Raw genomic sequence first — 26183 nt, forward strand, 5'->3', positions numbered from 1 at the left:
TTTAATATTTTATACGTAATTGTGTTCTTGTCCCATTTTGGGCCTCCGATGAATGAAACCTAACAAGAGCAGGTGCAATGATTTAGTAAAGATAGATAACTTATGCATATCTAGCTAAACGGGCACAATTTTCCCCTAATGTCCCATATACAGACTGTCTTCCATCTGGAAATATTACTAAAGCGGCTGCTCTTCTTGTCTGACTTGAAAATTTCAAGTTTCGACCAAGCCTTTCTGTAGGCACCAATATACTTCAAGTATTGCTCGGGGCTGCCCCCCGAATACATCCCTGAGGCTGATGTTGAGAACTCAAGACAACCGGCCCACCAAATCGACCTGGTAGGCACCAAATATTATAAATGAAGAAACAAACAGTACGCTAGACCGACTTAACACAGTTATACGCAGTGCAGAGGGGCTAGCTCAAGTCAGAGCCAGTAATAGAAAGGGCGGCTTTCACAACCAAATCCATTGCCGGCCAAACCCCAAATGTAAGTTGAGTAGGGAAAAATCTGTACTAGAAACGCGTTGATGATGAGAACGAGGCGGGTATATTCAAACCTCTACAGCGCGTAGGGGTTGACCGAGCGGATAGTGAGGCAACTGTAAAATAAAGTGTTAGTTATGTTCGAGCAAACAAGATGAAATTAGGATCACTTACGGAGGGCTCTTGCTTAGATCGGTCTTCAGAATGATGGGCACGCGAGTCATTTCGGTAACATCTTGAATGTAATCCCCTCCCTCTTCTCTGAGCTTAAATAGACTGAGGTATTTCTCCTTGTTGGTCAATTTAGCTTCGGGAGCATCAGCAGTGCTGGTGGCGATCTTGGGGTCCGAAAGCGTGCGATGAGGAGCTTGCGGCAAGTGGCCATTGCGGGTGGGCGATGGCGGCATACTCTGGGTTGAGCGATCCGCAGAATTCAACGACACACCGGCTGCCATCTCTGTGACCTCAGAGACGTCATCATCATCGTCGAACAAAGCATCCACATCATCAGCGGACATAGTTCCCGTTTCGGTTTGCTTCCTCAAGGCTTCCTCTCTCTCCCTCGCCCGCTCGCGAGCGGCTTCCGCTTCTCTGGCAGCAGCAGCAGCCTGCGCAGCACGGGAATTGGCGGGCTTAGGACGTTCATCCTCAGGGATGTAGGCCGAGGAGGGCACGCCCTTCTCCCAATAGAGTTCCAAGACCCGCGTTTCCTTGCGATACTCCGCCTTCTTCAACGGCAGCTGGTCGCAGTGGACACGCTTCTCAAAACCATACTCTGGAATGAGAACATCAAACGCGGACTCGTAGACGCAAAGAACAATACCCTCGCTGATAAGGTCACCACCAATTTCTTGGCGGATTTTGTCCATATTGCGGCAGGCCTCGATATGAACGCTTTGCTCTTGGGCATTGTGCGCCGAGTCTTTCTTGTTGTTGCAGATATCCGCGGTCTTGTTGAGGGATTCTATATCATCCGAGAACTCAATAGCACCGTCAGACAAGACTGCTTCGAGTTGGCGATGGACAACAACGTCGGCATAGCGGCGCAGAGGGTTTGTAAAGTGAGTATATACGGGGAAGTTGAGAGTGTAGTGAGGACGCAACTCTTCCTGCACAGTACCGGCAACATAGTACTTTGCACGCTGCATGGCTTTCACCAAGATTGTTTCCATTCCCTGTAATGCGTTAGACACGACCGGGTCATTGTTGATTTAATTTCACCCCTTTAGGGGCTCAGAGGATGGCTAACCTTGCGCAAATCATCGTCTTGAACCTGGCACAGACTACTTTGCAAGCTTCCACTGCTGGCCTCGTCCAAGCCGAAGCCAAGTCTGTTCATGCGATCGACAAATGACTGGAGACGACGGGCATTTGGAGACTGCTGACGACGGAGGAAAGCTTTGTCGGGCAAAGCTGTGATCAACTTGCGCGCAACTAGGAAGTCTGCTTTAGTGTTTAGCTCCTCCACAAGCTCTCGCACAGCAGAAGAATCAAAGACGTTGTCCTCAACTGGCACATTTTCATCATCCAAAGAATGAAGAAGGCGAAGAGGAGGGATCTGAGAGACCCGATTGCCCAGTCTAACTTCGCGGAATTTTGAGCCAGTGCGCTATTTAGAACAAATTAAGATGCATTAGCATATGACGAACAGGGCCGTTGAACTATGGGTTTAAGAGCTCTTACCTGCAAGCCCCGAATAATATCAACTGGGACTCCCGACAAGGCGTCATTAGATGTTCCCTGAATCACGGATTCTACCTCATCGTAACTCAGCCTGCCAGTGCTCTTGATGATACTCTTGCCAATCCAGACATCATCGTCAATAGCACCCGTCTCTGGGTTGGCCTTGAAAACGACACTGACTGTGAAGCGCTCCTCGCCCGGGAGCAAAGCGCATAGTTCAGTCGCAATCCGGGGAGGCAGCAGTTTCACCAATCGATCAACAAGATAGACAGCAGTGCCTCGTTTTTTGGCCTCACGGTCAACTAAGGAATTGGCTTTCACAAAGTGAGCGATATCGGTGACATGGATACCGATTTCCACCTTCCCATCAGGGAGCACCTTGAAATGGTAGGCGTTATCCAGTTCCTTGGTTCCGCTCGGTTCAACGGTGAAAGTGGTTTCTTGACGGAAATCCCTGCGGGACGATAGATCGCTTTCACTAGAAACCGACCAGTTTTCGTAGCCAATGCTCTTCAGCACAGCATCGGTGAACTCATCGGAGCCAAAGTTATTGTCGCGGAGAAGCGCCTCGGTCTCCACTTTCAGATCGCCCATTTCTCCAAGTTGCTCGACAAGGGTACCAAATGGATGAAGGGATGTGATAGGCCATCTCTTGATGCAGGCGACGAAAATGCGATTAGCATAGTCCTGATGTTTCTCCACGAAATCGCGCGGAGCTTGTTCTGTCGGAATGGCTATTAGGGGAACACGCTTGTCAGTAGGCTTGAACCAAACGATCTTGGGCTTGTCTTGCTGGCGGTCTTGGTTGCGACCATGAGCGCCATCTCTGGCAAGCCTCTCGGCTTCCTGCTTCTCCTTCGTTGCCTGGCTGCTAGGACGGAGTAAACCGAGGGTGCCTGAAAACATTTGGCCAGCGATGCGTTCGATAACGGCGACGACGTGACCAGCGTATAGGGGCTTCTGCTCATCGCTAATTTCATCCTCTTCAACTAAGAGGAGACTTTGACCCTCCACTTCAACATCATCATTCTTCTTCTGGGTAGGGCGCTGTCGAAGACTGCCACGGCGGCGAATGCTACCATCAGGCCCGACCTCTTGGCGGTCTCCATTTGAGTCAGAGCGAGACAGTTTGTCCGTTCCAGCAGTGCTACCAGATCTGGCATCGGTGATATCCTTGCGCTTCTTCTTCTCCTCCTTTTCTCTTTTCTGAGACCAGACCTCATCGACGTCGAGAAGTTCGACAGCGACAAAGTCACCCTCCAGGGCACGGTTTCGATCCTTACTACCACAAATGAAGATGTCGGCATCCAAGTCCGGAGTGGTGACATAGGCATCAGAACGGTTCTTTTTATTCACCCTGAGAATACCAGAGACGAGTTGACCGTTGCTCAAGAGAGCAGGAAGATTAGCCTGGGGGAGGTAAGGTGTGAATAGAGTCTTTCGCTGCTGCTGCTGCTGTTGCTGCGTTTGTTGAGCAGACAGAGGCTGAGGTGCGTGTTGGCTAGCCTGGAGACCACCAAGACCCTGGCCGTTAAGCTGCCCGTTCTGCTGCAGGGCTTGGAGCTGAGCAAGTTGTAGGGGGTTCAATTGCTGGCCACCACCGAACATTTGGGGTGGAGCCATAACAACCTGTCCCTGTGGCAGTTGAATTAGCTGGGGCTGGCCAGGATACTGAAATTGACCGATAGAGCCGATCGACTGGTTCATAGACGCGCGTGCACGGTGGCCTGGCTGAAACCCGGTGTTTTGCTGCCCGAGACCCTTTGACTGGTCCTGGCCCTGCGTTTGGTTATTAGGTTGGCGCCAGTTGCTGTCAAAATTCCTCGACGGTGTTCGACCGTGGGAAGGTTGGCTTCCACGGCGTTGGTTCTCAGAACCAGCAGATCCATCATTTGACGGAAATTGAAAACCGCCAGGGCCACGGCCAGACATAGAACCGCGGTTTCCACCAACAGCCATGGACTGACTGCGACCATGAGCACTGGCTCGAATATTGCCGGCACGGTGAAGGCCCAACCCCTGAGGTGGCTGTGTCGTGTTGGGGGTTGTTTTGTCCTCGGAAGCGGGTGCACCTTCAGAGGAGTCGCCGGAGGGGGCAGGAAATTGGAACCCAGAAGCCGCGCGCTTCTGTTGGGCAAGCTCTGCGGCCTTCTTAGCTTCAGGTAGAGCAAGCGAATGACGACGCTGGTGACCACCACCGCCGGGAGGGCCACCACGGCCACGACCATGGCCTCCACCCTCATTCTTCTGCTGGCCACCTTGCTGCTGTTGATTGAAGTCGGAGTATCCCGAGGCCCCAGAAGACGGAGCTGGAGGAGGGCCCATACCGAAGCCCGGGAGAGCCGATTGGTTACGGCGGTGCGAATGCTGATTCGAAGGGTTTCCGGGGATCCCTAGCTGTTGCTGTTGCTGCTGCTGGGGAGCTTGAGGAAACTGAAAAGCACCGAGTTGTTGTGGGGAGACGCCGCCCATGGGCGCACCGCCACCTTGTAGAGAGGGATTGAAACCGGAAACTTGGCCAAGTTGTTGTGGTTGCAATAGTCCCATATTGACATACTGTTGATGTGTGGCTGCGATTTGCTGTTGCTGTTGCTGAAGCATCTCGATTTGTTGCTGAATCGCCAATTGTTCCACTGTTGCGCCGATTGTTAGCAATCTGCAATTCTGCGGGAAATAGCGATCGGAGCAAAAGCTGTAAAGGAAACATACTCATGAGAGGAGTCAGCTCAGACGGGCTCCGTCTATGGGCTATATGAAGCTTTCGTCCAGCTGGTCCGGGGACCCCGGATTGGTTCTGTTGATCCATCTTTGCAAGGTGAAAGAGAGTGGATTATCACTGTTAGAGTGTAGAATGCCGGACGAAATGGCCCACCCTAACGATGAGAGAGTGTTAGAAGTCCTGAGATAGCAATCGTTGGGTTTTGCTCGACAGGCGAGGCCGACCGGGTCGTGTTGCGACAACGAAAGGCGGTTCTGAAGTATGCTAGATAAGGAGAGCGGCAGATTAGTGACTGTAGGATAGGTACGAGGAGTGTGATGAGAAGTAAACATCCGACGTCTCGATGGGAGGAGAAACAAATCGGGGGCGACATGACTAGCGAAAGCGTAGGTTACGATTGCCCCGCGGGTGGGAGACCAAAGGTGGAAGAAAGACAGAAGAGGAAGGAGTAGAGGAACGCGGGAGGAGGGAAGGAGAACAGTGACATGCCCGGGTAAAGCATGTTGATCTCTAGAAGCACATACCTTCAGAACGGTCGCTTCGATTGAAAATAAGTTTGTTGTATGACGGCTTGGTGTCCCCTTTTCAGGTGGTCGACGACAGGATACTTTTCCCCTTTTGCACGGAGTTGACTTCGCACTGGAGAGGGAAAGTGGGCGGCAATGACGGTCGTGGAAGAACAGAAAGCAGTCGATAAAAGACAGAAGACGTATTCACACAGAAAGCAAAAACAACCCGTTCGGAACTGAGAGGAAAGACCTCCGCAAAAAAAAAAAAGAAAAGGACGGCAAGGACCGAAGGGGAGGATGAAGCTTGATTGAGAAGAGAGGGGAACTCTCGACGGCGTAGAAGTAAGCGGGTTGGGAGCTATCGGTTGCCCCCAAGTGCCATCCAAGCGACCTCCACCGCAACAATCTTCCTCGAAACGTCACCCAAAAGACGATAGCAGATCTTTTTTATTTTTGTCTCGGATTGAGTTTCCGTTCCCCTTTTTGTCCTTTGAAGACCAAATTTATTTTGTGACGTCGGAATGGTAAGGAATCCGAGTCCCACTAATGGTTGGAGCCAGAGAGAGGACGAGAAAAGGGGGGCGAACTCAGACTGAGAAGGAGGAGCTGTTGAGTTGGCCTCTTTTCTTAGAAACGAGTCTTAATAATATTAATTGTCTGTTGTCTTTCAGTGAGGCAGAAGTAGTAGACGATCTGGCCACGCAGAAAGAGAATGACGAATTGATAAGAATAGCACGACTCAGTTGGTGGGAACTTGAAGGAGTGGCCCAATACTGGAGGAGCGGGGGATGGAGCAAAGAAGGAGGGGTAGATCAAAAGGAGAGAGTGAGAGAGGAAGAGAGAAAGAGAGAGATGTACAAGGGAGAAGTGGGATGAGAAGAGAGAAGAAGAAAAGGATGTGGAAAGATGGAGATGGTGGGAAGAAAGAAACGATTTAGTCGCCCTCGTAGCTCTTCAGGAGGAGCGAATTAGTGGCTAAAGACGGTCTCATAGCAATGGTAGTCTACCTAATAATGACATGACTATATAAGAGAACATCACACGCAGAACACACACATTGATATATCGCCATCATTAGTTATTAACCACCACAGACACTCTCTTCATCTACGCGGGGAAGCCTGACAGGTGCAGGTGCAGAGGCTGATATTTGGATTCGTCGTTTCTCAGAAGTTAGCTTAGATGGCGCTCCAATGGCTGAGATCACGACAAGACCGTTTTGTCAAGTCTCGGAGGAGCAGTGGCTGGGTGAGCAGTTTAACTTGTCGCTAAACCCAGAGGTACCACAGTTGGAGCTTCATAGGTTCGTGGTTCACGGTCACGAGCGGGATTTGACAGTTGGATGCTATTGCTGGGCCCAGTATCCCGATTAACCCTGCGATTCGACATGCTTCAAGAGGGAACTTCACAAGTTCACAATTTCAAGAATCGGGGGGATCGCCAACACCCTTGGATCCTCAATAAAGTCGCCGCGACGCTTTACTGGCTGTGTGAAGAGGGCGCTGAGTTGGATCTTCGATGGGGGCGACTAACCCCCGTATCATCACGTTTCAGGCTATGAGCACATGGCGTTCGTAAAATCGAGAGAGAATGACGCCTCCTGAGCCAGATAACTATCATAATAAGGCCCTAGGCGAGCATCTGAGCCCCCGACTATGGCTGAATTAATGAGTGGCATTATTATATTAATTGATCCCTGAAGAAACAACGGTCAGTTGCTGAAGGAGACTCGGGTGGTTCGCAGACCCACTGGAGCTTTGGACAGACCCGAAGACCCCTTCAACCTGAGACAGAGATCAGGTGTTGTTTTGCTCGCTTTTGGGGGCTCTAGACCTTGAGGACTCAACGGCAAGGTGAATGCGTTCTCTGGCTTTCTCTTGCGGATTCCAGGGTCCATTCGCCGGAGAATACCCATAGGGGCCAACCGAAGTGTCGGAATCTCATGATGGCCGTCATGATGTAAAGAGCCCCGTCCGGGACCAAGGAACACTGGAACAAGAGGAGGACCCCAGACAGCCCAGAAAACCCAGCAAGTCGCAGGGCAGCCCAGTGCCCAGTGCCCACTTCCGCAGGGGCGACGCGGGCTGCCACAGAAAAGCTCCGGCGGTCCACGGCGACCACTAGAGCTTTTTTGACTAAGCCGGCCTCGAGTCCATCGGAACAAAAAACGGACCGCGTCCCAAACGACGGACAGGTACAGATCGAAGATCGCGCTTTCATTCGGCAGCTTTCATTCACTAGTATTAAGAGGCATCTCCTCTTTGCGAAGCCTGGAACAAAGAGCGTGTTTATCCGGCTGTCTTCTCGAATCGACTGATCCATTAGCTAAGTTGTCCGTTTCTAGGCAGTCCGACGAACAAACCTCCGCATGCTGGGCGTTACTCTGCGACAACCTGCAACATTAAACCCAATCCCTGCCGGTCCACGTCGCTCCAGGCCATTCATTCCATTACCCATTCAAACTTCGCTCTTTGATGTTATACCATTCTCAACTGTGATACTTCGTTCCCAAAGACAACGATTGACCGTTCGGACTGATTCTGCCCTTCGCTCCCTGAAGCGGGATATCTAAAAAGTGAAGCAAAGAATCTCTCAACGCCCTCGTTCAGACTATGATTCAGTCTAGGTATATATCTTTCTATTAGATATTTATGAACCGAGAATATCCAACCATTTCCCGGCCAACCGCGTCCGATACCGACTTTAATTGAGCGCGTTATTTGGTAACCTCTAACACGATGGGAAGATCCAATTATCCGTCCCAGATGGACAGTCCCTCAAAACAACTTATGCTTGATCTGACCAGAGATCTGGAGCAGCTGCGCGTTCACAACAACGAGTTGAAAAAGGTCAAAGCATTCGAACGTCGCTCATTTTACGAGAGCCTCGACAAAGCGGACAGCGAACTCGAAGCCCAGCATAATGCAGCGCTCGATAAAGTTGCCGCTCGTCATGAGGAAGTGTTGGAAGAAGCCGAAGAGACGCTGAGAGCTCACAATCGTGCGGTTGAGGAAGAGAATCGCCGTAAACAGGAAGAAGCTCGAAAGGAGGCCGAGCGAAAGGAGCGGGAGAGGGCAGAGAAACTACGCAAGGAGCAAGAGCTCGCACGGTTAAAGGCCGAACAGGAGGCTGCCGAAGAGGCGAAACGGAAAGCCACAGAGGAGGCGGAAAAGAAGAAACGGATAGAGCAGGAAGAGAAAGAGCGCAAAGAACGGGAACGCGTGGAGCAGGAGACTAAAAAGCGGCAGGAGGAAGCCCAGAAAGCCGAACAAGAAGCTACACGGCTGGAGGAAGAAGAAGCGGCGCAGAAGCAGCAAGCAGCGCGACAGAAACAGCTCGGTGCTGGCCGATTGACGGATGATGAGATCAAAATCCACCAGCGCTATGTTGAACTACATCAGCACTTGAAAAAATTCCGCCAGTACCTCAGAAATGAGGGGAAAACGAATCCAATCATCAAGCAAAATATGGGAGACATGCGACGATCCATCAAGAAATGCGTTGGCCAGTTACGCGAAGGAAAGGGTGCAAACAAGAACCAGGTTGGTTTTGAGGAGGGTTCCATAGATCCAAAGTTTGCTCGCGCTGACCATGTTTCACTACTTCTAGACTCAAGAAATCCGCACTACACTCGAGAAAGCCGCCTCAATCGCTGAACCGTCTGTCGACGTTCGCCAATTTATTGCGTTCCCTCCTGAAAACATAGCGAACTCTGATGATAATAAAGTGCCGGGGCTTTTGATATATGCCCTGAACATCCTCGCCAAGTCCCTGATTTCGTCACTCCTTACAGAAGCGTCGATTAACCAGGGCCATGCAGAGCCAATTGGAATTGTGGCCGCCCAGATTTTCTCCATGGATTCATTCATCTACAAAGGCTACCATATGGTAGATATCCTGTGGGCGAAATACCGCGTCATTTGTCCCGCCCTCTGGGGTTTCCATGGCAGCGAGAAAACCGAATCTGGAAGACGTGCCCTTGGATGGTGGCGCGAAGGACCGGACGGCCCATTCGTCAGCGAGCAAGCCCATGCAGATCGGATGACCGCGCTGGGAGCCGGATTCGCTGCGTTGACTCTTCGCAATTTTGGCAGGACTCAGCGCAAGAACCCGTTCCCAAATACACTCTTTTGGACATCTATGCATAAGATACTCAATATTCCCGCCAGCGAAATTCAGGATACTCACGTAACCTTGCTTTCCGCAATGCTGAGGTCGTCGGCGGAGAGAATTGTTGGCTTTTTCGGACACATCGGTCTGGCGGTGATGCGGAAAGCCGTTGTTGAACTGCCACCAAACCTTCCCCGTCAAAGCATGGCAGTAAACCAGCTGAAACTGCTTAAGGACCTCTACAAACGAGAAAAACATATCATCATATGACGGACCAACGACCAGCAGTTTCATAGCCAGTTAGAAGAAGCTAGTTCCTCAACGCGGGATTGAATCCTCGCATCAAGGAACCGTGCAATCGCACGCACGAGGGATTTGACAACGTTTTACGGCTGCAAAGATATGTCGGTCTGAGCCAATACCGTCGCAGCTTGAGTTCCCTCACAGCCTACATCGAGCTAAAGGAAACAATCAATTGTTCCTCGCACCCCGCTTTGTAACTATGTGTCATACAAGTTACGCAGATGGCTTGACCTTGACCATCTTGCCACAAGCTGCGGCCGACTCAAGTTGGAGGGAACCTAGTACTCGACGATAACACCCTCGGTATCGAGGCACGGTGATTCGCCTCTCAATTACGAATAATGATGCCCCAAATTCACACCTCGATTTGAAGCCACTTTTTTGCCCTACCAATTTCAAAAAAAAAAAGGAAACAGAGGAGGAGCGAAGCACCTCCTATCCTCCATTATCCCATGGGGCGTCAGAGACATGCATGTGTATATCATGGATAAATATATCCTGGAAGCATTTAGAATAAGCGAAGCGAGTATTTATGTTACGAAAGGTTTTTGAAGTTCCAGTTAGCATTTAGTACATCCAATTAACCTTTTCAAGATGCGGTCTTCTAAGGAGCACAAACTGTGAATAAGCTATGGTTGGCTTTTCTAAATCATATTATACAAAAGATTAACCTGAGGCTGTATTTGGGGTATCAGAATGAAGTCCAATATTTATATGCAACACCTAAACCAGACCAGCTAGGCAAGGAGTTGAAACACGATATTAATCTCAAAAAGAAACGGGAGTAGCTAAGGCATACGACAGAAGGAAATAGGGGCAAGAAATTTCTTTTTGAAACTCAATATTCGATCTGGTATAAACATCCGGGATCAGTATAGGAAGTGAAATAGAAAATCTAGAAGGGGTAGTCTCGAGTCCAGTGAGTGACAAGGATGGGAAGGTAGAGCTATAGTAGGTACTAGTATTAAATATTCCTGTGTGACGGGGAGAAGGACAAGCATTATACAGAGAGATATAGGTCAGGTGCAAAACTCAAGAATCAGAATCAACAGGTGGTATCTGGTGTAAACTGTAATGACAACAACATTCGGAAGAGTAACATGTAAAAGGGTAAGTGAGAAGGAGATAGATCCCTCCACACTGCTATTAGATACAAGAAGAGAAGTTCAGCTAGCTGGAATTTTCAGAAGCGGGGAGGTCAAATTCAAAAACGCGCCAATTCAAGAGTTTAAAACTTGAAAGACTTTGGGCATGCAAATTAACAAAGGAAATAGAGAGAAAGGGGAGGTACAGGCTGTCAGTCTATCATGCTATTTGTGGGCCAAATGGGCCGTCTGTCAATTCCTTGGGAGAGGCTGAGACAAACCCATCAGCGGTGCTTTCGTCTTCTTCAAGGGAAGACTGTGCGTAATCGGCGGGTTCGGCATCATGGTCGTAGCTGGACCCTCGAAGAAGCGGTGGAGTGGTCGGTGGCTCTCGCATCTTGCCGGCAGCACGAGAGGATAATGGACGGGGAGTGGTGTCGTAGCTCTTGAGCGGCCGACTCTCTGATGGCCGTCTCCAACCAGGAGCTGTTGGGGTGCTGCTGTTGGGACTAGCCTGTCGTGCATTCGAGTTGGGAGGTGTCAGAAGCCCTGAGAGGAAAGTGCCCGCAGGGCTTGATTTTGAGGGTGTCTGATCTGACGCGTTCGAGTTCGGATTCTCTCTGCCCTTGCGCCAGTTGCCCCATGCCGCAGCTGCCGCTAAAGGTAGGGCTTTTGGGGATGCAGTCAGTTCAGATAGATAGGGCATCCTTGGGAAGCTCTGGCCGTTCATGGCCCTCTCTTTTTCCTGCTGTTGCATCTGAAGATTTGCCTTCAACCGAATAGCGGCATCACGCACAGAGTGCTGATTGAAAGACGGCTGTCCCAGGGTGTTGATGATATCTTGGAGGTCATCAAGACGGACACCGAGAAGTTCACGCAGCCAAGTGATCTCTGTATCCCTCTCCTTGACCTTTGTAGGAGCCTCTTTGTCGACATCAGAGAGTTCGCTTTCGAGTTCGTCGATGCGAGTTTCACGCTGCTGCAATTGATCCTGTAGAACCAGAATAGATTCCCGCAACGCTTGGGGTGAAATCTTCTCGGGTGCTGATGTACCTTGGTTGAAGGACATCGATGGAGAGCTCGAGTGCGAGGCTGTGATCGGACCAGCAGATTTGGCTGATTGAGCAGCTTCGGCAGCGGCACGGGCTGCTGACTGGGTGATCTCGAGCTTCTCTTCAAGATGCGCCACTCGCTCCTGGAGATGCTTAACCTTGTCATCAGAGAACTCCAGCCGTTCCATAAGATGGGTCTCTGTCCGTTGCCTATCTTCGGAGGAGTTGTGTAGAGCGCGAGCGTGACGCTCCCTGAGGTCATTGAGAACACGTTCATGCAATTTCCGCTGCTCGTCCATAGCAAATTCCTTGGATTCGACAGCACTGGCCACCGCAGTGGCCTTTGTTTCATGTGCCTCCTCGAGTAGCATCTCATAGCGCTCTCGTGATGTGTCGCTGTCCAGTTTGACATTATCGAGCTGGGTCTGAAGACGGGCGATTTGGGCTTCTAGCTCAGCACGAACAATGTTTACCTGGGTGTTAGAAGCATCGAGGTCCGTCTCCAGCGACGTGCGTGTACGCTGAATCTCAACTCTGCTGCTCTCGCGGGCTTCATTGAACTCGCGTTCGAAGTGAGCTGCCTTCATATCCAATTCCTGGTTCTTCTGCCTCAACTCACTCACGAGCTCTTCAAGCCTTTCGTTTTCGTGTTGCGATTGTCCGAAGATGAACCTCAGCTTCGATGCTTCACGCTCCTGCTCTTCCAACTTCGCAACATCGAGTTCGAGCTGCTCTCGCAATTTAGTCTCACGGTTATGGGACGCCCGCAGCTCACTGTATTTGGCAAGTAACTCTTCTTCCTTGCGTCGCCAAGAGGACTGCTCTCTCGTGACGTCTCCAGTCAGAGCTACCATTTGATCCTGAAGACCATCGAGCTTTTCGCTGAGGTTCTGGCGGATGTTGAGACCGTCCTCGATGCGCATCTTCATGTTGGCCACCGTGTTGCGGAGGATGTGGTTATCAGCCCTAACCTCTTCCAATCGAGCGTTGGCGTCCTCAGTTTCCCGCCTGGCGCTATCAGTTGCCAATCGGTACTCATCGATTGTGCCTTGCAGTGAGATGTTCTTTGAAGACAGCTCGTCGAGTGTCAGTCGAGTAGTTTCGCGTTCTTTCTCAAGCGTAGTCGCCCTTTGCTGGATATTCTGGTAGTACGGCATCTTCTCTTCCTGGAATTGCAGTAATCGAGCTTCAGCAGATTCAGCAGCCGCACTATGACGAGCAGACTCTTCTTCGACATTCTTAAGAAGTCGCTGGAGCTGTGCAATAGTGTCTTGAGCATGTCTGCGCTTCTTGTATTCGCTTTCGGTACGTTCATCAGCACCTCGTAACATATCCTTCAAGCTGTTGATTTGGAGCATAAGGCTGTCAGCTCCGATCTCCTCAGCGTCCGAACGTGAACGCTGGTTGATTTGACTCGCGACCACTTCTTGCATCATATCTCTTAGGCTAGCAGTCGTATCCTGAGACAATTTTTGCACCGTCAGGCTGTGTAGCTCGGTGACGCTGTCGCGAAGCTGCATTAATTCTGCGATGGCAGGTTGTTCGGGAGCAGGTTGGATTTCGCGGGAGGCCAAAGCTTCTAGAACAACATTCTTAAGCTTCTCGAGCTTACGCTCCCGCTGATGAAGTGGCGACCTCGCTCTGTGGGGTGCGTCTTCTTCGTGGTCATCTTCATCATCCGCGTCACCTTCTACATCGTCCGCATCGCTGTCAAATTCGGCAGATGTACTCCGTAAAGGCAAGGTTTTCTGGGGAGGTGCGGAACACAAAACCGTAAGAGATTGCTGAATGCCACTTAGTGCATGCTCTAGAGGGTTTAGGCGTTCGTCGATAGCAGAGCCCAGGAGCTCATTGATACGATGATCAAAGAACTTGCTTCGGTTTGTCAGTTTGACCTCCTCTCCAGAAGAAATCACATCGTCCCAGTCGCTGATATGTTCGTTCCGGCTCAATAGCTGGCGAACAGGGGAATGGATGTTGGAGGTGGCACCCTTCGTAGGAGTGGCCGAAAACTGAGATTGCGCGTCGAAGTCGAGTTTGGGCACATCGAGATTATGAGGCATGAGACCCCTTCCAGGGCTGGGACTTGGAGGCTCACTCCTGTCGTCCGCTTGAACATGGCGTTTCTCTTTCGATGGTCCCTGGACCGGTTCTGGGAGGTCATCTGCGGGCTTGGGAGTACTCAAACGCTCAACCCCGACGTCAGAATCATCGTTAAGCTGATCCATGATGGCGTTGAGCTGGTCTTCGTCAAGGGAGTCTTGATCCTCCTCCTTTTTGTCTGCTTGAGATTCTTCAGCATCTTGTAGGGTATCTTCAGGAGCATCTTCCTTCACGTTAACATCAGCAGAAGCTGTGAGCTCACTGGATAATTGTCGTGTAGGTGGGGAGGGTGGAGGGCTCGCAACAGCATAACGGGAAGACATGAGGCCCTTTGGCTTCTCGTCCTTTGGCTGTTCTTCCTTCGGTTTTTCCTCCTTCGGCTCGTCTTTGGGAGGAGGCTTCGGTGGCTCGGCACCAAATGGAACAAATTCGGCAATAGACGGCTTGAAGTTAAATGTTCTAGCGGCAGCCGAAAAGATAGATCTTCGGAGACTGTTCTCGGGTTTCTCAAGCTTCTCAGGCTTCTCAGACTTCTCAGTTGGCTGGCTTTGCTCGTTTTGCGCAACAGGCTTGTCCTGTGGCAGCTCAGGCTGAGGCTTATCCTGCACACCCACATCAAAAATCTTACGCTGTGCTTCAACTGGCTCGGCTGTGTCTTGGGTCACGTTTGCGTCCTTGACCTTAGTTTCTTCAGGAGCCCAAGTGGAGGCTTCGCTCACCGGGGTATCCTTGCGCTCAATGGGGTTCTCGTTTTGGACCGAGGGTTCCTTCAATTCCACAGGAAGACCCCTGTCCTGATCAGGAAGAGCATTTTCCTTGCCCGCAGCAGGTGCATGAGGAGCGTTCGATGGCTGTGAAGGCTGGAGGTTATTGGCTTCGCCCAGGGGGTTTGATATGCTGTAGCGAGCCTCGCCATCGGAGGCATCACCGGCACCACGGCGAGCACGTTTATGACGATCGGTAGGAATTGGCCGACCACGATCATCCTTACCCTCCTTCGCCTTCTCGTTGTCTTTATCTTCTTCCTTCTCATCTGGGCGGACGATGGGGATCGCCTTTGATTTCTTGGCGGACTTGGTAATCTCTGAGAGGTCGATGTCGCTAAAGATCTTGGTCCTACCCGGACTAAATTCTGGCGCAGCGACATTTAGAGAAGGAGCAGATGGGGCAGAAAACTTAAATTCTCGGGTTTCACTGTCCTGGCTGGCACCAGGGCCAGTGTCAGTATTAACAGGAGTAAACGCAGGAGCAGCAACATTGAGCCGCCCAGATCCAGAAGGCTGGTGGCTCGATCCAGCTCCAAAAGTAAACACGGAGTGTTCCAATGTCGGAAATTGGAAGGAGTTTTGCTGCGGAAAAGGCAATGATTGCGGAGCCACTTGACCAGTCGGCGAGAACTCCTTGGCCGCAACGTTAAGACTCGAAGTTGAGAGTTTCGAACGGTGTCCGCCAGAGTACGACCCATTGCTGGGCTTTGGTTCATGCCAAGGAATATGCTGGGTGAGTGATCCATTACGGCGGGGTGTCCCGGACAAACTAGGATTGGTATCGATATCTGAGCCCTCGTGAGCAGGTGCCCCGTCATAACTGTCCCCGTAGAAGTGGTTCAGGTGCTGGGCCATATGTTGAGGCGCGCCGGTCTCTGGCAACGCCCACCTAGATTTCAACATGTCCGGCCCGCCAAGGTTGTGTTGGATCGGATCGTATTCACCACCATCAAGCTCTCTTTCAATAGAGTTCTCCAGGTGATAATCGGGTGTGACTTGGTCGATACCCCTTTGAAGAGTTTCACTAAGATTATGACCGCGGCTATGGCCACGAGGAGTCGGCTGAGCGATCTCTACCGTCGACGCGTGGAAATTATCCGGGTTTGGTGGAGGCGTGCGAAGCGGACGGAGTTGGTCTTCATGGAAACTATCCTGCGTTTGATGATTGATATGATCATCGAACGCATCCTTCTGTTGATCCGTATGATCACCCAGGCCAGGATGGAAGGTGTTTTGATCGGCTAAGGGAGAAACGGGAGACAACATAGAAGTAAGACTGGAGAGAGTGCCTGGAATCGTGGAATTCGGGCCGCTTTGACGCAAGTTGACGAAACTTTGGGGCGTAAGGGTTCCCTGTGCTGGAGGGGTGGGTTGGAAGGGAAGGAACCCAGGCACCATGCCCTGGTCCACACCATAGAATGGTGTTTGCATACCGAATTGTGACGCGGGTGACGCTAAGGATGGGATGCCACCGTTCATACTACCTGCCTGGGTGAGCTGCGGTGAGAATGGATGGTGCATTGACAGAGGATTGCTGGCCGCGGACGCAGTTGGAATTGGTGGGGATGAAACGAGGCCAGGGAACGGAGTCATAGTGTTCAATCCCGAAGCAGGTGATGGGGATGGTTGGGGTTCATCGTCGCCTCCAAACACGCCCAAGGCCCGTAGCTTCTCTTCTTGTAGCTGATTGACATAATCATCCCAACGCGCTTTGTTGGGAAAGCTAACGGTATAGCTTCCCGGCTTTATCTCATCCTGTAAGTCAGCTACATCAGGGTAAAGCGGGCGACTTGCACCCCCGAGCTCAAGGTTGGAGGGATCCTCTGTTGCGCCTACGTTGAAGCCGCTAACGTCGTACCCTAACTCCTCCCATTGTTGTAACCCCCGTTGGACATCTTCAGCAGTCAAGAGGCGATACCCAGACTCTTCTGTTCCTCTCTTGTCAAACATCGGAAGCTCAATAATGCATCCTTTGCCACGCCATGGTATCTTTTTTCTTTGTCTCTTGGGAGGCGGAGTGGGGTTGCTCTCAGTTGGTTGCTCCTTACTGGTATCCGCTTGGATTGTATTTTTTGAAGCATCGGCCGTTGAAGACTGTTCCTTGTCGTCTGCCGGTGGAGGCGGCAAGGGCTTATCGTCTGGCGATGAAGGTTTGTGTTCCACCTCGGTAGAGGCTTGTGGTTCCTTTGTTTCCGTCATGGTTATTGACTGTGGATCTTTATCGTACGCGAATCCCCAGAAGTCCTCCTGTCGAAGAGTATCGGCTCTCTTGTGAAGAGACTCCTTGATCTTGCGGACCGGTCCTACCTCTCGTCGACTCGTAGCCTTGCGGTTGACAAAGTCAGCTAGAGTTGGGGTCTTCAATAGATCCTGGTCGTGGGAGTCGTTTTCGAGACCAAGCCAATCGTCCGATGCGTCGTCGGCGAAATGGTTCGCGGCCGTAATGAACGAGGGAGCTTCACTACCGGAGTCGTCACTTAACCAATTGCTTCGTTCAGTTCTCGGCTGACCGGTAAGGTATTGGTTGATCCAATCCTGTGTAAAATCCTGTATCGACTTTCCTCTTCTACTTGCTCGCTTTGGAGAGCGTTCGAGAGTACCGTCACCGAAATCCTTCACCGACGGTTCAAGGTTGCGCAGTATATCAGGCCTGTTGGGTTCGAGACCGAATTGGATCGAGACAGGAGAACTATCTCCGGACTCACGATCAGCACCAGCGTCTTGACTTAATGACCACGAGAGTCTGCGCGGACTTGGCGCGGCATACGGCGAACCCCAGGCTGTGGTGTAGTAGATACTGCTCTCCGCCTTCTTGTCCTCCGGGGAAGTGGTGGATGAGTCCAAAACACCACAGTACTTTGGGAGAAGAGGGAGCGTCGACGACTGGTTGGGGCCGACGCTGCGGTTCCCGGAAGAGGTTGGCCGGCCAGGTGATCCAGCAGCCGAGCGAGTCGACACACCTGGTGATGGAAAAGGAGACTGCAGTGGAGCCGATAAGTGTGAAGTGTCACGGACGCCAGACGGGTTTGTGGAATGCGGCGGTGGGGGGGACAGCGCCGAATTGGCGGAAGACACGGGGTGATCTAGATCTGAAGTCGGGAGAAGACGACGAATTAGTTTGGGGGCCATGGCATACGATCGCATGCGAGTGTAATAATGAATGTCGGAATTGAAGACATTGTTGGGTGGCAGAGATGCAGCATGCCAGACCCTACCCAGTGTAACACATTGACGTACCTTCCGTGTCGACTCTTGCAGCAAGCACTTGCTTGCTGCTCTCCTTAGTGTCCAGAATGTTGAAGCATGGAACTCAAACCACCAGTACTTTCCACCTCGTTGTCGATCGGTTATCGCAGGACACTCGAAACACCCTCACAGACGCCAACGCAGACGCGGCACGGTTCGTGGGAGACGTGTATTAGGATGAGTCGCGGGCGATTTGGCGGAACGGTCCCGTACTGGGAGCGAGGGGGCTCTTCAGGGGAGAGGGACAGCAACAAAAAGCGACGAAAATGATGAACAACAGATCACAGAAACCTAGGGTATGCGAAGGGCTTGAACATGGCGCATACGCGAAGGACAGCCGGATCGAGGTTGGACGATGGAAAAAAGAAGAATTGGGACTGAGGGAGATGACTTTCTTTATTTTTTGCCGTTTTGCCTATCGGGGTTGGACTATGTCACAAGTTACAACGGGCAGTCCGGGCAATCTTCAGGCCAAACCCAGACCACGAGAAGGTATTTTACCGTACGTTACTCCTCTTAGCCCAAAGCTACGCAGAACGCCTTGGCTCTTAAGGCTTTATTGATTTATTCCCACTAGCAGCAAGTGAACTCCGTCCTCTGGACTCGACTGGCCAGTGACCGCGGATTCCGTTGAACCTCCGAAATTATTAAGACTGTTGGGTACCACACTACGACTGGATAAGGAACGAAAAGCCGGTTAATTGACGTACTTTTCGAGTCAAGTCTCTTGTGCCCTGTGCTCGCTGCCAACTCACCGCCATCTACGTGACCGAGGCAAGGCGCGGTGTTCATTGCTTTCTGCCTCAGGATGTTCATCGGTCATCCGGTTGCTCAGTCGCTGACACCCAAGACGAAGTTACGCAAAGCAGGGTCTTACTTTATGGTTCCATAGAGAAAGAAAAACTTGACTTTGCAGAGATGGTTTCCCGTTGGAATTAATACTATCCCTGCGAACCCCTGAATCGCGCAAATAATGTCGCTGGAGGTCGAACGGTCGAACCCCATAAACAACCTTCCCCAATAATGACGCGCCGTGCTTGGTTCGTGTCTCCCACTCAGGGGTAAAATGCACTACGAACCACGGTTCCCGCCCAACCGTTACCATACATTGAATAATACCGGTCGGAGGCTACATCGCACGCTTCAACGAGTTAGAAATTACAGGTTAATACCATGAATAATGGTGCAACCATTTCTTCATATTTATGCAGAAAAAGCAAACCAAATCTCCGTATTTATCGCGATATAATATGTTACACCGAACCAGACTATAGAAAATCAAGGTATCTAACGTCTACCCCGAACCTTCTCGACTTGAAATACAACTCTAGTTGGGGCACGACGTATCAAACTTGGCTGTGCGCTTGTCGGTAAAGAGACCCCAGTGAGTCTCGTCCATAGGCTCGCCGTTGTCGCCAACGCTGTCGGGCTTCCAGGTCTCGTCAAAGGCCTCGAAGTAGAAAACATCAATGCCCCAGTTGAGCATAGGGCAGACGGCGTTCTTGTAGTACTTCTTAGCATTCTCGGTGCTGGCCTTAGCCTTACCGTAGTCGGATCCGCCATCTACAGTATTATTAGTACTAGATTAGCCTAAAAACAAGCCTGGATTAAACCAAACGGGAGCATACCAGTAGGCCAGCCAGACTCGCCGTTACCAAATCGGATCTTCTTAGCATTGTCACCAGCAACCTGTTCGATACGGGCCTTGGCCTGGGCCATGTCGTCGAAGTAGGTGGCAGTGGCGTTGGAGATATCCTGATCTTGCCAGTAGGCAAACCCGTTGGCCAGGCTGATTGGAATTAGCGAATGCGAACAGGGCGAACATCGGATCTTCGATCAAGTTGCTTACAAGTAGGTAACACCGCCCTGGATGATGGGGTCCGCAGTACCATCGGCGAACTTGTTCCAGCTGTCCACCATGCCGACTTGGACGCCATCGAATTCCTTTTTGACCTGGTTGATACGCTTCAGGAGATCCTGGGCTTTCATATCCCCACGGTAGAGGGCTTCGGAGCCAACGGTGATCGCGTGAATGACATCCTCGTTGCCTTTAACTGACTTCTTCAGAGCATCAAAGTCTTGGTTGAAAGACTCCTCGGTATCGGGCCTGGAATGCGGGGTATAGATGTTAGCTCCTATCGCATGGTCCGAAAACAGGACACTAATTGACGATGCAAGTATCAGGGAAACAGTACCAGACACCGAGCACGACCTTAAAGTTCTTGGCCTTGGCAGCTGGAACGATGTTCTTTGCTGTGTTGCAGTTGCTTGCCGAGTAGGTACGAACCAATGTTGTCAAATCCTTCAGCGCATCGAAGTCCTTCTTGTAGTCCTCGGTGGACTTGCAGCTTGAGTCGGGGTTTTCGTTTCCGAGAGCAAGGCCAAAAGTTCCCCGTGCGGTGACAGCGGGCACGGCTGCTGCCAGAAGAGTAACCAGGCCGGCGACACGCATTTTGGAGGTATCACGTCAAAGGGTACTGACTCGTTTGCGATAGTGTGAAAATAAAGAGGAGAGACCCCAGTCGGAGCTCGATCTTGCTGAACGGGAGAGAAATCGGATTGTCTCCTGGGCGCCGTTTATTGCCGGCGAAGAAGTGAGTGCTCAGCGGTCTGATCAGCTGAGCAACGGACGCAAATAAGGAGCGTAGTATGAAATTAATAAAAGAAAGGAATGACGGAATTCGAAAACGAGAGTGATGTCCAGGAGATAAACGTCCAGACAGACAATCAAATGTTGGATAAGGGAGACAGACGATTGAACCCTGCTCGGTCCCTGGCGACTCCTGAAACAGACTATGCCCGATGAAGCCGACATTACTCAGGCACCACCACTCAAGGGTCTCGCAGTGCAGGCTTGGATCCCCACCACTTCCACCTTACTTGAACTCGTTAAATTTGCCCTCCGATCCCTCTCGCCCTGCTCTATTCTTGGGTCTCGCTCATCTGTGTCGACGGTCTGGACTTGACAATCTTCGTCTAAAATAAGCTCCAGCAGCTCTCCTTAACAGCCCGCAGTGCCTCCTTATTTTCAGAATTAAGGGCCCGGACCACGAGTGTCCATGGCACGGCACAGACTTGCGACTCCTTGCAGGAGTATAAAAACAGACAAAATGCAATTTCTAAGTACAAAATGGTGTACATTGGGTGATTGGAGTACATCGACCAGTGTTCCACTCCAATAAACTATCTGACTCTGAACCACACACCACGGCTTGAGACATGAGAGTGTTTAATATCCCTATTCTCTGCGTCTAACCATCGACAACCGATTTTGCTTGAGCCGGACTGATGTTTCGGCCAGTCTTCTCGTTGAACCGACTACTTATGGTCTCCCAGCGGTCCTTCTTCCAATCCGCGGCGATTTGATGAAGGAGGAGCACTTCGTCAAGGGTGAATTCGTTATCGATATAGTAGACCCTCTTCGTCTTGGACCGCCTAGGGAGGCTGTCGTCGTCATCCTCAGTCTGTCAACATCAATGGGTCTTCAGACATGAAGTAGAAGTATGTCGAAGCTTCGTGTATTGACTCACATCTTCGTCTTCATCTTCATCAGTTGATGGGCTGAACGACACATGGCGCTCTCTGTTGTATTCCTCATCAAAGTACCAGTCATAGTCCACCTCATCCAAACCGTACATCTTGCGGACTTCGCGGCCTTTGTGTTTACCGTCTTGGATATCGATCCAGCGCTTCTTTAGTTCTGCGGTTGGTCTATCATCCATCACCATTGAAATTCGCTCCCACGATATCTTGGATGCCTTCATTTCTCGAAGAACTCTGTCGTCTTCAATCGACCATTGAATGGTGTCTTTCGAGTGTCAGGATAGATACAGCAGCTTACACACGGCTTCGAGTGACCTACGAATTCCCAAATTTGCTTGTCCACACTTCGACCTTTCTCTTGCTCGCGGAATATCCTAAACCGGTAGGTAAATGAAGTGCACTGTAGCTAGCACATCTGCTCTGGGAACAAGGCAAAATAATACCTGATAGAAATTGGCACTAACACTCCGGGTGTCATATCGAAGACTCGGTCTTCCTTCGCGGACACTGCCGGTCAGGAGCGACATGAACGACACACGAAATGGTTTGCCATTTGATATGAGAACCGGCATCGCTTCGTTAGGGCTAACGAGTGCAGCTGTAAAAAGAGACTTAAAGATGATCTTCTTCGGCTAGGGGTCAAGCCAAATCTCGTGGAAATAAGTTGTCGACCTATGGGAAGGCACAGGCCATCGTTGTTTCCGACAATTGAGGGGGGACAATTTACCGTATGTCTAACAGACAATGACTCGCCGCTGCCTAGACGTATTGATACTTCCCAGGTGGCTCCTGCATGGGCAGGGCAGAGTGCAATGGATATTATGATGGTTCCGATGGATTGGGTTGGGTGTTGCGCTATAGAATGCGGATTTTGTGTAGATCAGACGCGAGGCATCGTTTGCCAGGGACCATTAAAACCAACACATTAGATTGATTCAAAAGATAAGAAATCCATGCAATTACATACATTAGCAGTGCATCCCAACTTCAGTTCTCAAATGAATATCAAGGTAGAGCAACAGAAATCCATCCATGTGAATCGGCCGCTTGTCACGAGCAGCGATTGGCTGAGATGGTCCGAGCGTCTTGAATTCCCGGAGTGAACCTGAGAGACCACCTTGCGCGTCAATCACAACCAGCATTTAACCCACCACGAACCCATACAACCTCGACACCGGAGCTTTCCAATCCTGCCGTCTTTACTCTCATCTGCGTCAATTCTAGAATCGCAAGAGAGCAAAATAAAATACGCCCGCCATGCGCTTTTCCGCAGCCTCTCTTCTCCTCGGCCTGAGCTGGATTACTGCCGCCGCTGCACACAACATCCAGCTCCGCGCCCACTCACGAGAATGCTTCCACGAGACACTGCACAAGGATGATAAGATGACTGTTTCGTTCCAGGTCGGCGACCGGGAATTTGGAGGAAGCGGAAACCTTGAGATTGATTTCTGGGTATGTAGCCCCTCGCGGATGAAATTGGTCGAGGTCGCCAAACAAGATGGCAATCATCAATTTTCCTTAACTCATATTTATCCGCCGCCAACCTCAACCGATTTACGAAATAACTAATTTGTTGTGTTTTTTTGCGGAATTGCAGGTCGAGGACCCCCAGAACAACCGTCAATACTTCAAACAAGCTGTCTCGACCGAAGACTACTCGTTCACCGCGCACAACGACGGCAAATACCACTACTGCTTCAGTAATGAGGGTTGGACCTCGAACTCGAAGGAAGTTTCGTTCAATGTGCACGGAATCGTCTACGTCCCGGAATCGGAAATGGCGCAGGATCCCCTGGAGACTGAAGGTAGGAGAAAACACCGGATTGAACCTACGGGCGCAAAGGACTCCTGGCTGACATAAAATCTCTGGTGGTTATTAGTCCGCCGACTTTTGGAAAACCTGGCCCAGGTCAAGGATGAGCAGTCGTATATTGTTGTGCGCGAGAGGGTACACCGGAACACGGCCGAGAGTACAAACAACCGCGTCAAGTGGTGGAGTATCTTCCAGCTTGCGGTGCTTATTGGCGAGGGTGTTTTCCAGGTTTGGTGGCTGAAGAGATTCTTTGAGGTAAGTTCTTGTAACGTTCGTTTTGATTGTGACATGCTGAATGCTAACGGCGAGCTTAATAGGTCAAGCGTGTTGTCTAAGTGTAGTCTACGTTTCATGAGCGAGAAGAGGGGCTATTGTTTATTTACTAGTCCCATGCATGTCTTTGTCTGCCCTTGGGGGCTTTCAAATGGGAGTACGATAATTTGAACGATCTATATATTTTATCTTGGGAATTCTACTAGATCCACCGGGAGACTTATGACCCCGAAAACTCCAATTTCTCTTACTAACTAGGTATAAATAATCAGGCCCTTGACAAACACAGCCTGCGGGATTATACTGCTCTCTCAGTGGGTTATGCATTCTCGAATGGCTTGACAAAAGCTAGACAGACTTCCTGTCTACCAAGACTCACGAAACAGGGCTTCCTGTTCTACTCGCTCTCTCTGATTCTCGTCTTTCTTCCCTTCTTCCCCAACAAATAGACACCGCCATGGTAAAATTGCTAGAAGACAATCGTCACTGCCGCCATCCATACCCCGGTGAAGTCGAAGGATATAATGGCCTTGACTTTTTGTCTCGAACCAGACAAGGGTGGTGCTGAAGAACGACTCAGTAACATACATAGATACATACCGCTGTGTCCATGATCGATAGAAGGAGGAGAGTTGGGGATTAAGAATAGAGGAGGTCAAGAGGCATACTAACTAGAACTAAACTTGCAGGTAGATGGCCAGGAGCAACGACAGGTGCTATAGTAATCAACCTGTTAAGCGTGCTTTCTAGTATCAAGTAGACGCAATAGAAATGGAGGTTCATCCCAAGGTCATTGATACCGGCCATGAAATATCTGAATCCCACGGGCCTCATACCACTTCATTGACTGCCTTGAGAAACCTTGCGGTGGCTTAGACTGAAATCCATCAGGTATCAATCCTGGCACTTGGCAATAGAGTCTAGGGGGCAAACATACTACAATTGAATAGTATGCTGGATCTAGCTACTACCTCTAGAACTGGGGAGAGCTGAAGCGGACTAAATGTCTTGGTCAACGCCCCCAGTCGAGGGACCCTGGAACCAGAGAACCCGGAAACATTGACAGCTGAACCGAGTCTGGCACATATTCATATGAAGCGAAATTGGCTGGCAGAGGCACAGGAGCTTCCAACCAAGGTCATGGACCCTCGTGAAAAGGTATTTGGTGAAGAACACACAAGCACCTTGGATGCCTCAGAAAATCTGACCTTTCTCCAAGATCAGCAAGGCCGGTATGATGAAGTAAAAGTCTCTCTTGTTCCTGATCGAGAATATGTCCAATTCACAGTGGAGGTTGTAGATGTTGCTGACCATAGCAGGCCATCTAGTTAGTTAGGGCTTTCCCTTCGCAGCTATATGATGACTAATAGTATACATCCAAATCGGGACTAAGGGCATTTATTACCGTAAATGGTTAGCAAAGTGACCTCACCTCAACACAGAAAACATTTTCCAAAATCCATACTTCAATGTTGATATTCATGTCTTTACTTTGAAACATTGTACATCTGATCGAACTTCTCACCATGTCGTCCGAACAGCCCAACAAGGATGGAGACCGAGTCGACATGAACATTAACCCCTCGGCGTCAATCGACTACTGGAATAGCATCCCCGCAACAGCAGGTGGCATGCTCGGAATGCTAGGTGCATATCCCTGGTACTCTCGCATCGACCTCAGAGGATCAAAGACATTCCTAGGGAAAGTCCGGCGACTGATACCCGGCTGCCCGACTGAAGGGAAGCTCAATCAAGCCGCCGACTGTGGGGCTGGAGTTGGACGAGTAACAGAGGGCTTCCTTAGCCAAGTATGTGATGTGGTTGATGCTGTTGAGCCTGTGGCAAAATTCACGCAAGTTATAACGGAGAGTTCTCTCAAAAGCTCTAATGTGATTGGGGATATCTATACGGTTGGTCTTGAGGATTGGAATCCGGACAAGAAGTATGATTTGATATGGATCCAGTTCTGTATTGGACATTTGAACGATCTCCAAGTGGTTGAGCTTGTTAAGCGGTGCTGTGCTGCTTTGACGGAAACCGGGGTTATTGTGCTGAAGGAAAACATGTCAACTGACCTGCAAGGGCATGATATGTATGACGATGAGGACAGCAGTGTGACGCGGACAGACGCCAAGTTCCGGTCCCTTTTTGAAGACGCCGGAATGAGGGTCATTACATCGGAGATTCAAACGGGGTTTCCGAAGAATTTCAAGCTTTTGCCGGTTCGGTTTTATGCGCTGCGGCCGAAGACTTAGGGCGTTGGCGGTCCGAAAATACCCATCAGCATCCTAATATTTCGGGACACTATGGACCCTCGCTACTTGGATCACTTGCGGTTATATATATACATATACAACGGCCTATTTTCACTTAGAACAATGGCTTTACTGCGCTGCCGGTCACCGATTATCACCAACAGAACGCACTGCGGTGGTTGACTCCCTCGGACCCATCGGTTGAGATGATGTCGCACTGCGTACCGCGGAGAGT

General features: G+C 50.6%; 8 protein-coding genes across 8 annotated transcripts; 3 read left to right on the forward strand and 5 right to left on the reverse strand.

The window, feature by feature from the left end:
* Positions 1 to 563: 563 nt before the first annotated feature.
* Positions 564 to 4976, reverse strand: ssdA (mRNA-binding translational repressor SSD1; the record flags this gene model as incomplete). The annotated part of the gene is made up of 5 exons (XM_040851239.1): positions 564 to 603; positions 662 to 1662; positions 1737 to 2096; positions 2171 to 4803; positions 4880 to 4976. The coding sequence occupies 5 exons, from the start codon at positions 4974 to 4976 to the stop codon at positions 564 to 566; spliced, it is 4131 nt and encodes a 1376-aa protein (XP_040707335.1).
* A 2088-nt stretch (positions 4977 to 7064) lies between these two features.
* Positions 7065 to 7928, reverse strand: ASPSYDRAFT_241140 (uncharacterized protein). Its single transcript, XM_040844132.1, has 2 exons — positions 7166 to 7928; positions 7065 to 7094 (listed from the first exon to the last, which is right to left on the reverse strand). Exon 1 carries the CDS (start codon positions 7718 to 7720, stop codon positions 7241 to 7243), a length of 480 nt encoding a protein of 159 aa, XP_040707336.1. The 5' UTR covers positions 7721 to 7928; the 3' UTR covers positions 7065 to 7094; positions 7166 to 7240.
* A 208-nt stretch (positions 7929 to 8136) lies between these two features.
* On the forward strand, positions 8137 to 9778 carry ASPSYDRAFT_140225 (putative RNA export mediator Gle1; the record flags this gene model as incomplete). The annotated part of the gene is made up of 3 exons (XM_040841027.1): positions 8137 to 8619; positions 8728 to 8940; positions 9008 to 9778. The coding sequence occupies 3 exons, from the start codon at positions 8137 to 8139 to the stop codon at positions 9776 to 9778; spliced, it is 1467 nt and encodes a 488-aa protein (XP_040707337.1).
* Positions 9779 to 11116: 1338 nt separating this feature from the next.
* ASPSYDRAFT_191007 (putative myosin class II heavy chain (MHC)) lies at positions 11117 to 17947 on the reverse strand (the record flags this gene model as incomplete). The annotated part of the gene is made up of 1 exon (XM_040843642.1): positions 11117 to 17947. The coding sequence occupies one exon, from the start codon at positions 17945 to 17947 to the stop codon at positions 11117 to 11119; it is 6831 nt and encodes a 2276-aa protein (XP_040707338.1).
* A 1253-nt stretch (positions 17948 to 19200) lies between these two features.
* On the reverse strand, positions 19201 to 20828 carry bgt1 (1,3-beta-glucanosyltransferase Bgt1). The gene is made up of 4 exons (XM_040845645.1): positions 20260 to 20828; positions 19914 to 20171; positions 19693 to 19853; positions 19201 to 19627 (listed from the first exon to the last, which is right to left on the reverse strand). Exons 1-4 carry the CDS (start codon positions 20514 to 20516, stop codon positions 19392 to 19394), a joined length of 912 nt encoding a protein of 303 aa, XP_040707339.1. The 5' UTR covers positions 20517 to 20828; the 3' UTR covers positions 19201 to 19391.
* A 487-nt stretch (positions 20829 to 21315) lies between these two features.
* On the reverse strand, positions 21316 to 21879 carry ASPSYDRAFT_140218 (uncharacterized protein; the record flags this gene model as incomplete). The annotated part of the gene is made up of 2 exons (XM_040841026.1): positions 21316 to 21522; positions 21595 to 21879. Coding segments are annotated over 2 exons (492 nt in total), but the record flags the coding sequence as incomplete, so codon positions are not given.
* Positions 21880 to 22753: 874 nt separating this feature from the next.
* Positions 22754 to 24073, forward strand: ASPSYDRAFT_38105 (emp24/gp25L/p24 family protein). Its single transcript, XM_040845646.1, has 4 exons — positions 22754 to 23059; positions 23205 to 23412; positions 23488 to 23675; positions 23738 to 24073. The coding sequence occupies exons 1-4, from the start codon at positions 22865 to 22867 to the stop codon at positions 23753 to 23755; spliced, it is 609 nt and encodes a 202-aa protein (XP_040707341.1). The 5' UTR covers positions 22754 to 22864; the 3' UTR covers positions 23756 to 24073.
* A 1146-nt stretch (positions 24074 to 25219) lies between these two features.
* Positions 25220 to 25948, forward strand: ASPSYDRAFT_83590 (N-terminal protein methyltransferase; the record flags this gene model as incomplete). The annotated part of the gene is made up of 1 exon (XM_040851240.1): positions 25220 to 25948. One exon carries the CDS (start codon positions 25220 to 25222, stop codon positions 25946 to 25948), a length of 729 nt encoding a protein of 242 aa, XP_040707342.1.
* Positions 25949 to 26183: the final 235 nt, after the last annotated feature.

The sequence above is a fragment of the Aspergillus sydowii genome (genome assembly GCF_001890705.1).
Source record: "Aspergillus sydowii CBS 593.65 unplaced genomic scaffold ASPSYscaffold_1, whole genome shotgun sequence".
Classification (NCBI taxonomy): domain Eukaryota; kingdom Fungi; phylum Ascomycota; class Eurotiomycetes; order Eurotiales; family Aspergillaceae; genus Aspergillus; species Aspergillus sydowii.

Bases quoted from the DNA above. Each gene is read 5' to 3' on its own strand.
- ASPSYDRAFT_241140 (XM_040844132.1), bottom strand. From the start codon at position 7,720: ATGGATCAGTCGATTCGAGAAGACAGCCGGATAAACACGCTCTTTGTT.
- bgt1 (XM_040845645.1), bottom strand. From the start codon at position 20,516: ATGCGTGTCGCCGGCCTGGTTACTCTTCTGGCAGCAGCCGTGCCCGCT. The intron at 20,172-20,259 runs GTACTGTTTCCC...CCCGCATTCCAG, and splicing joins AAGGTCGTGCTCGGTGTCTG to GCCCGATACCGAGGAGTCTT. The intron at 19,628-19,692 runs GTATGCTCCCGT...ATAATACTGTAG, and splicing joins CGAGTCTGGCTGGCCTACTG to ATGGCGGATCCGACTACGGT.
- ASPSYDRAFT_38105 (XM_040845646.1), top strand. From the start codon at position 22,865: ATGCGCTTTTCCGCAGCCTCTCTTCTCCTCGGCCTGAGCTGGATTACT. The intron at 23,060-23,204 runs GTATGTAGCCCC...GCGGAATTGCAG, and splicing joins ACCTTGAGATTGATTTCTGG to GTCGAGGACCCCCAGAACAA. The intron at 23,413-23,487 runs GTAGGAGAAAAC...GGTGGTTATTAG, and splicing joins GGATCCCCTGGAGACTGAAG to TCCGCCGACTTTTGGAAAAC.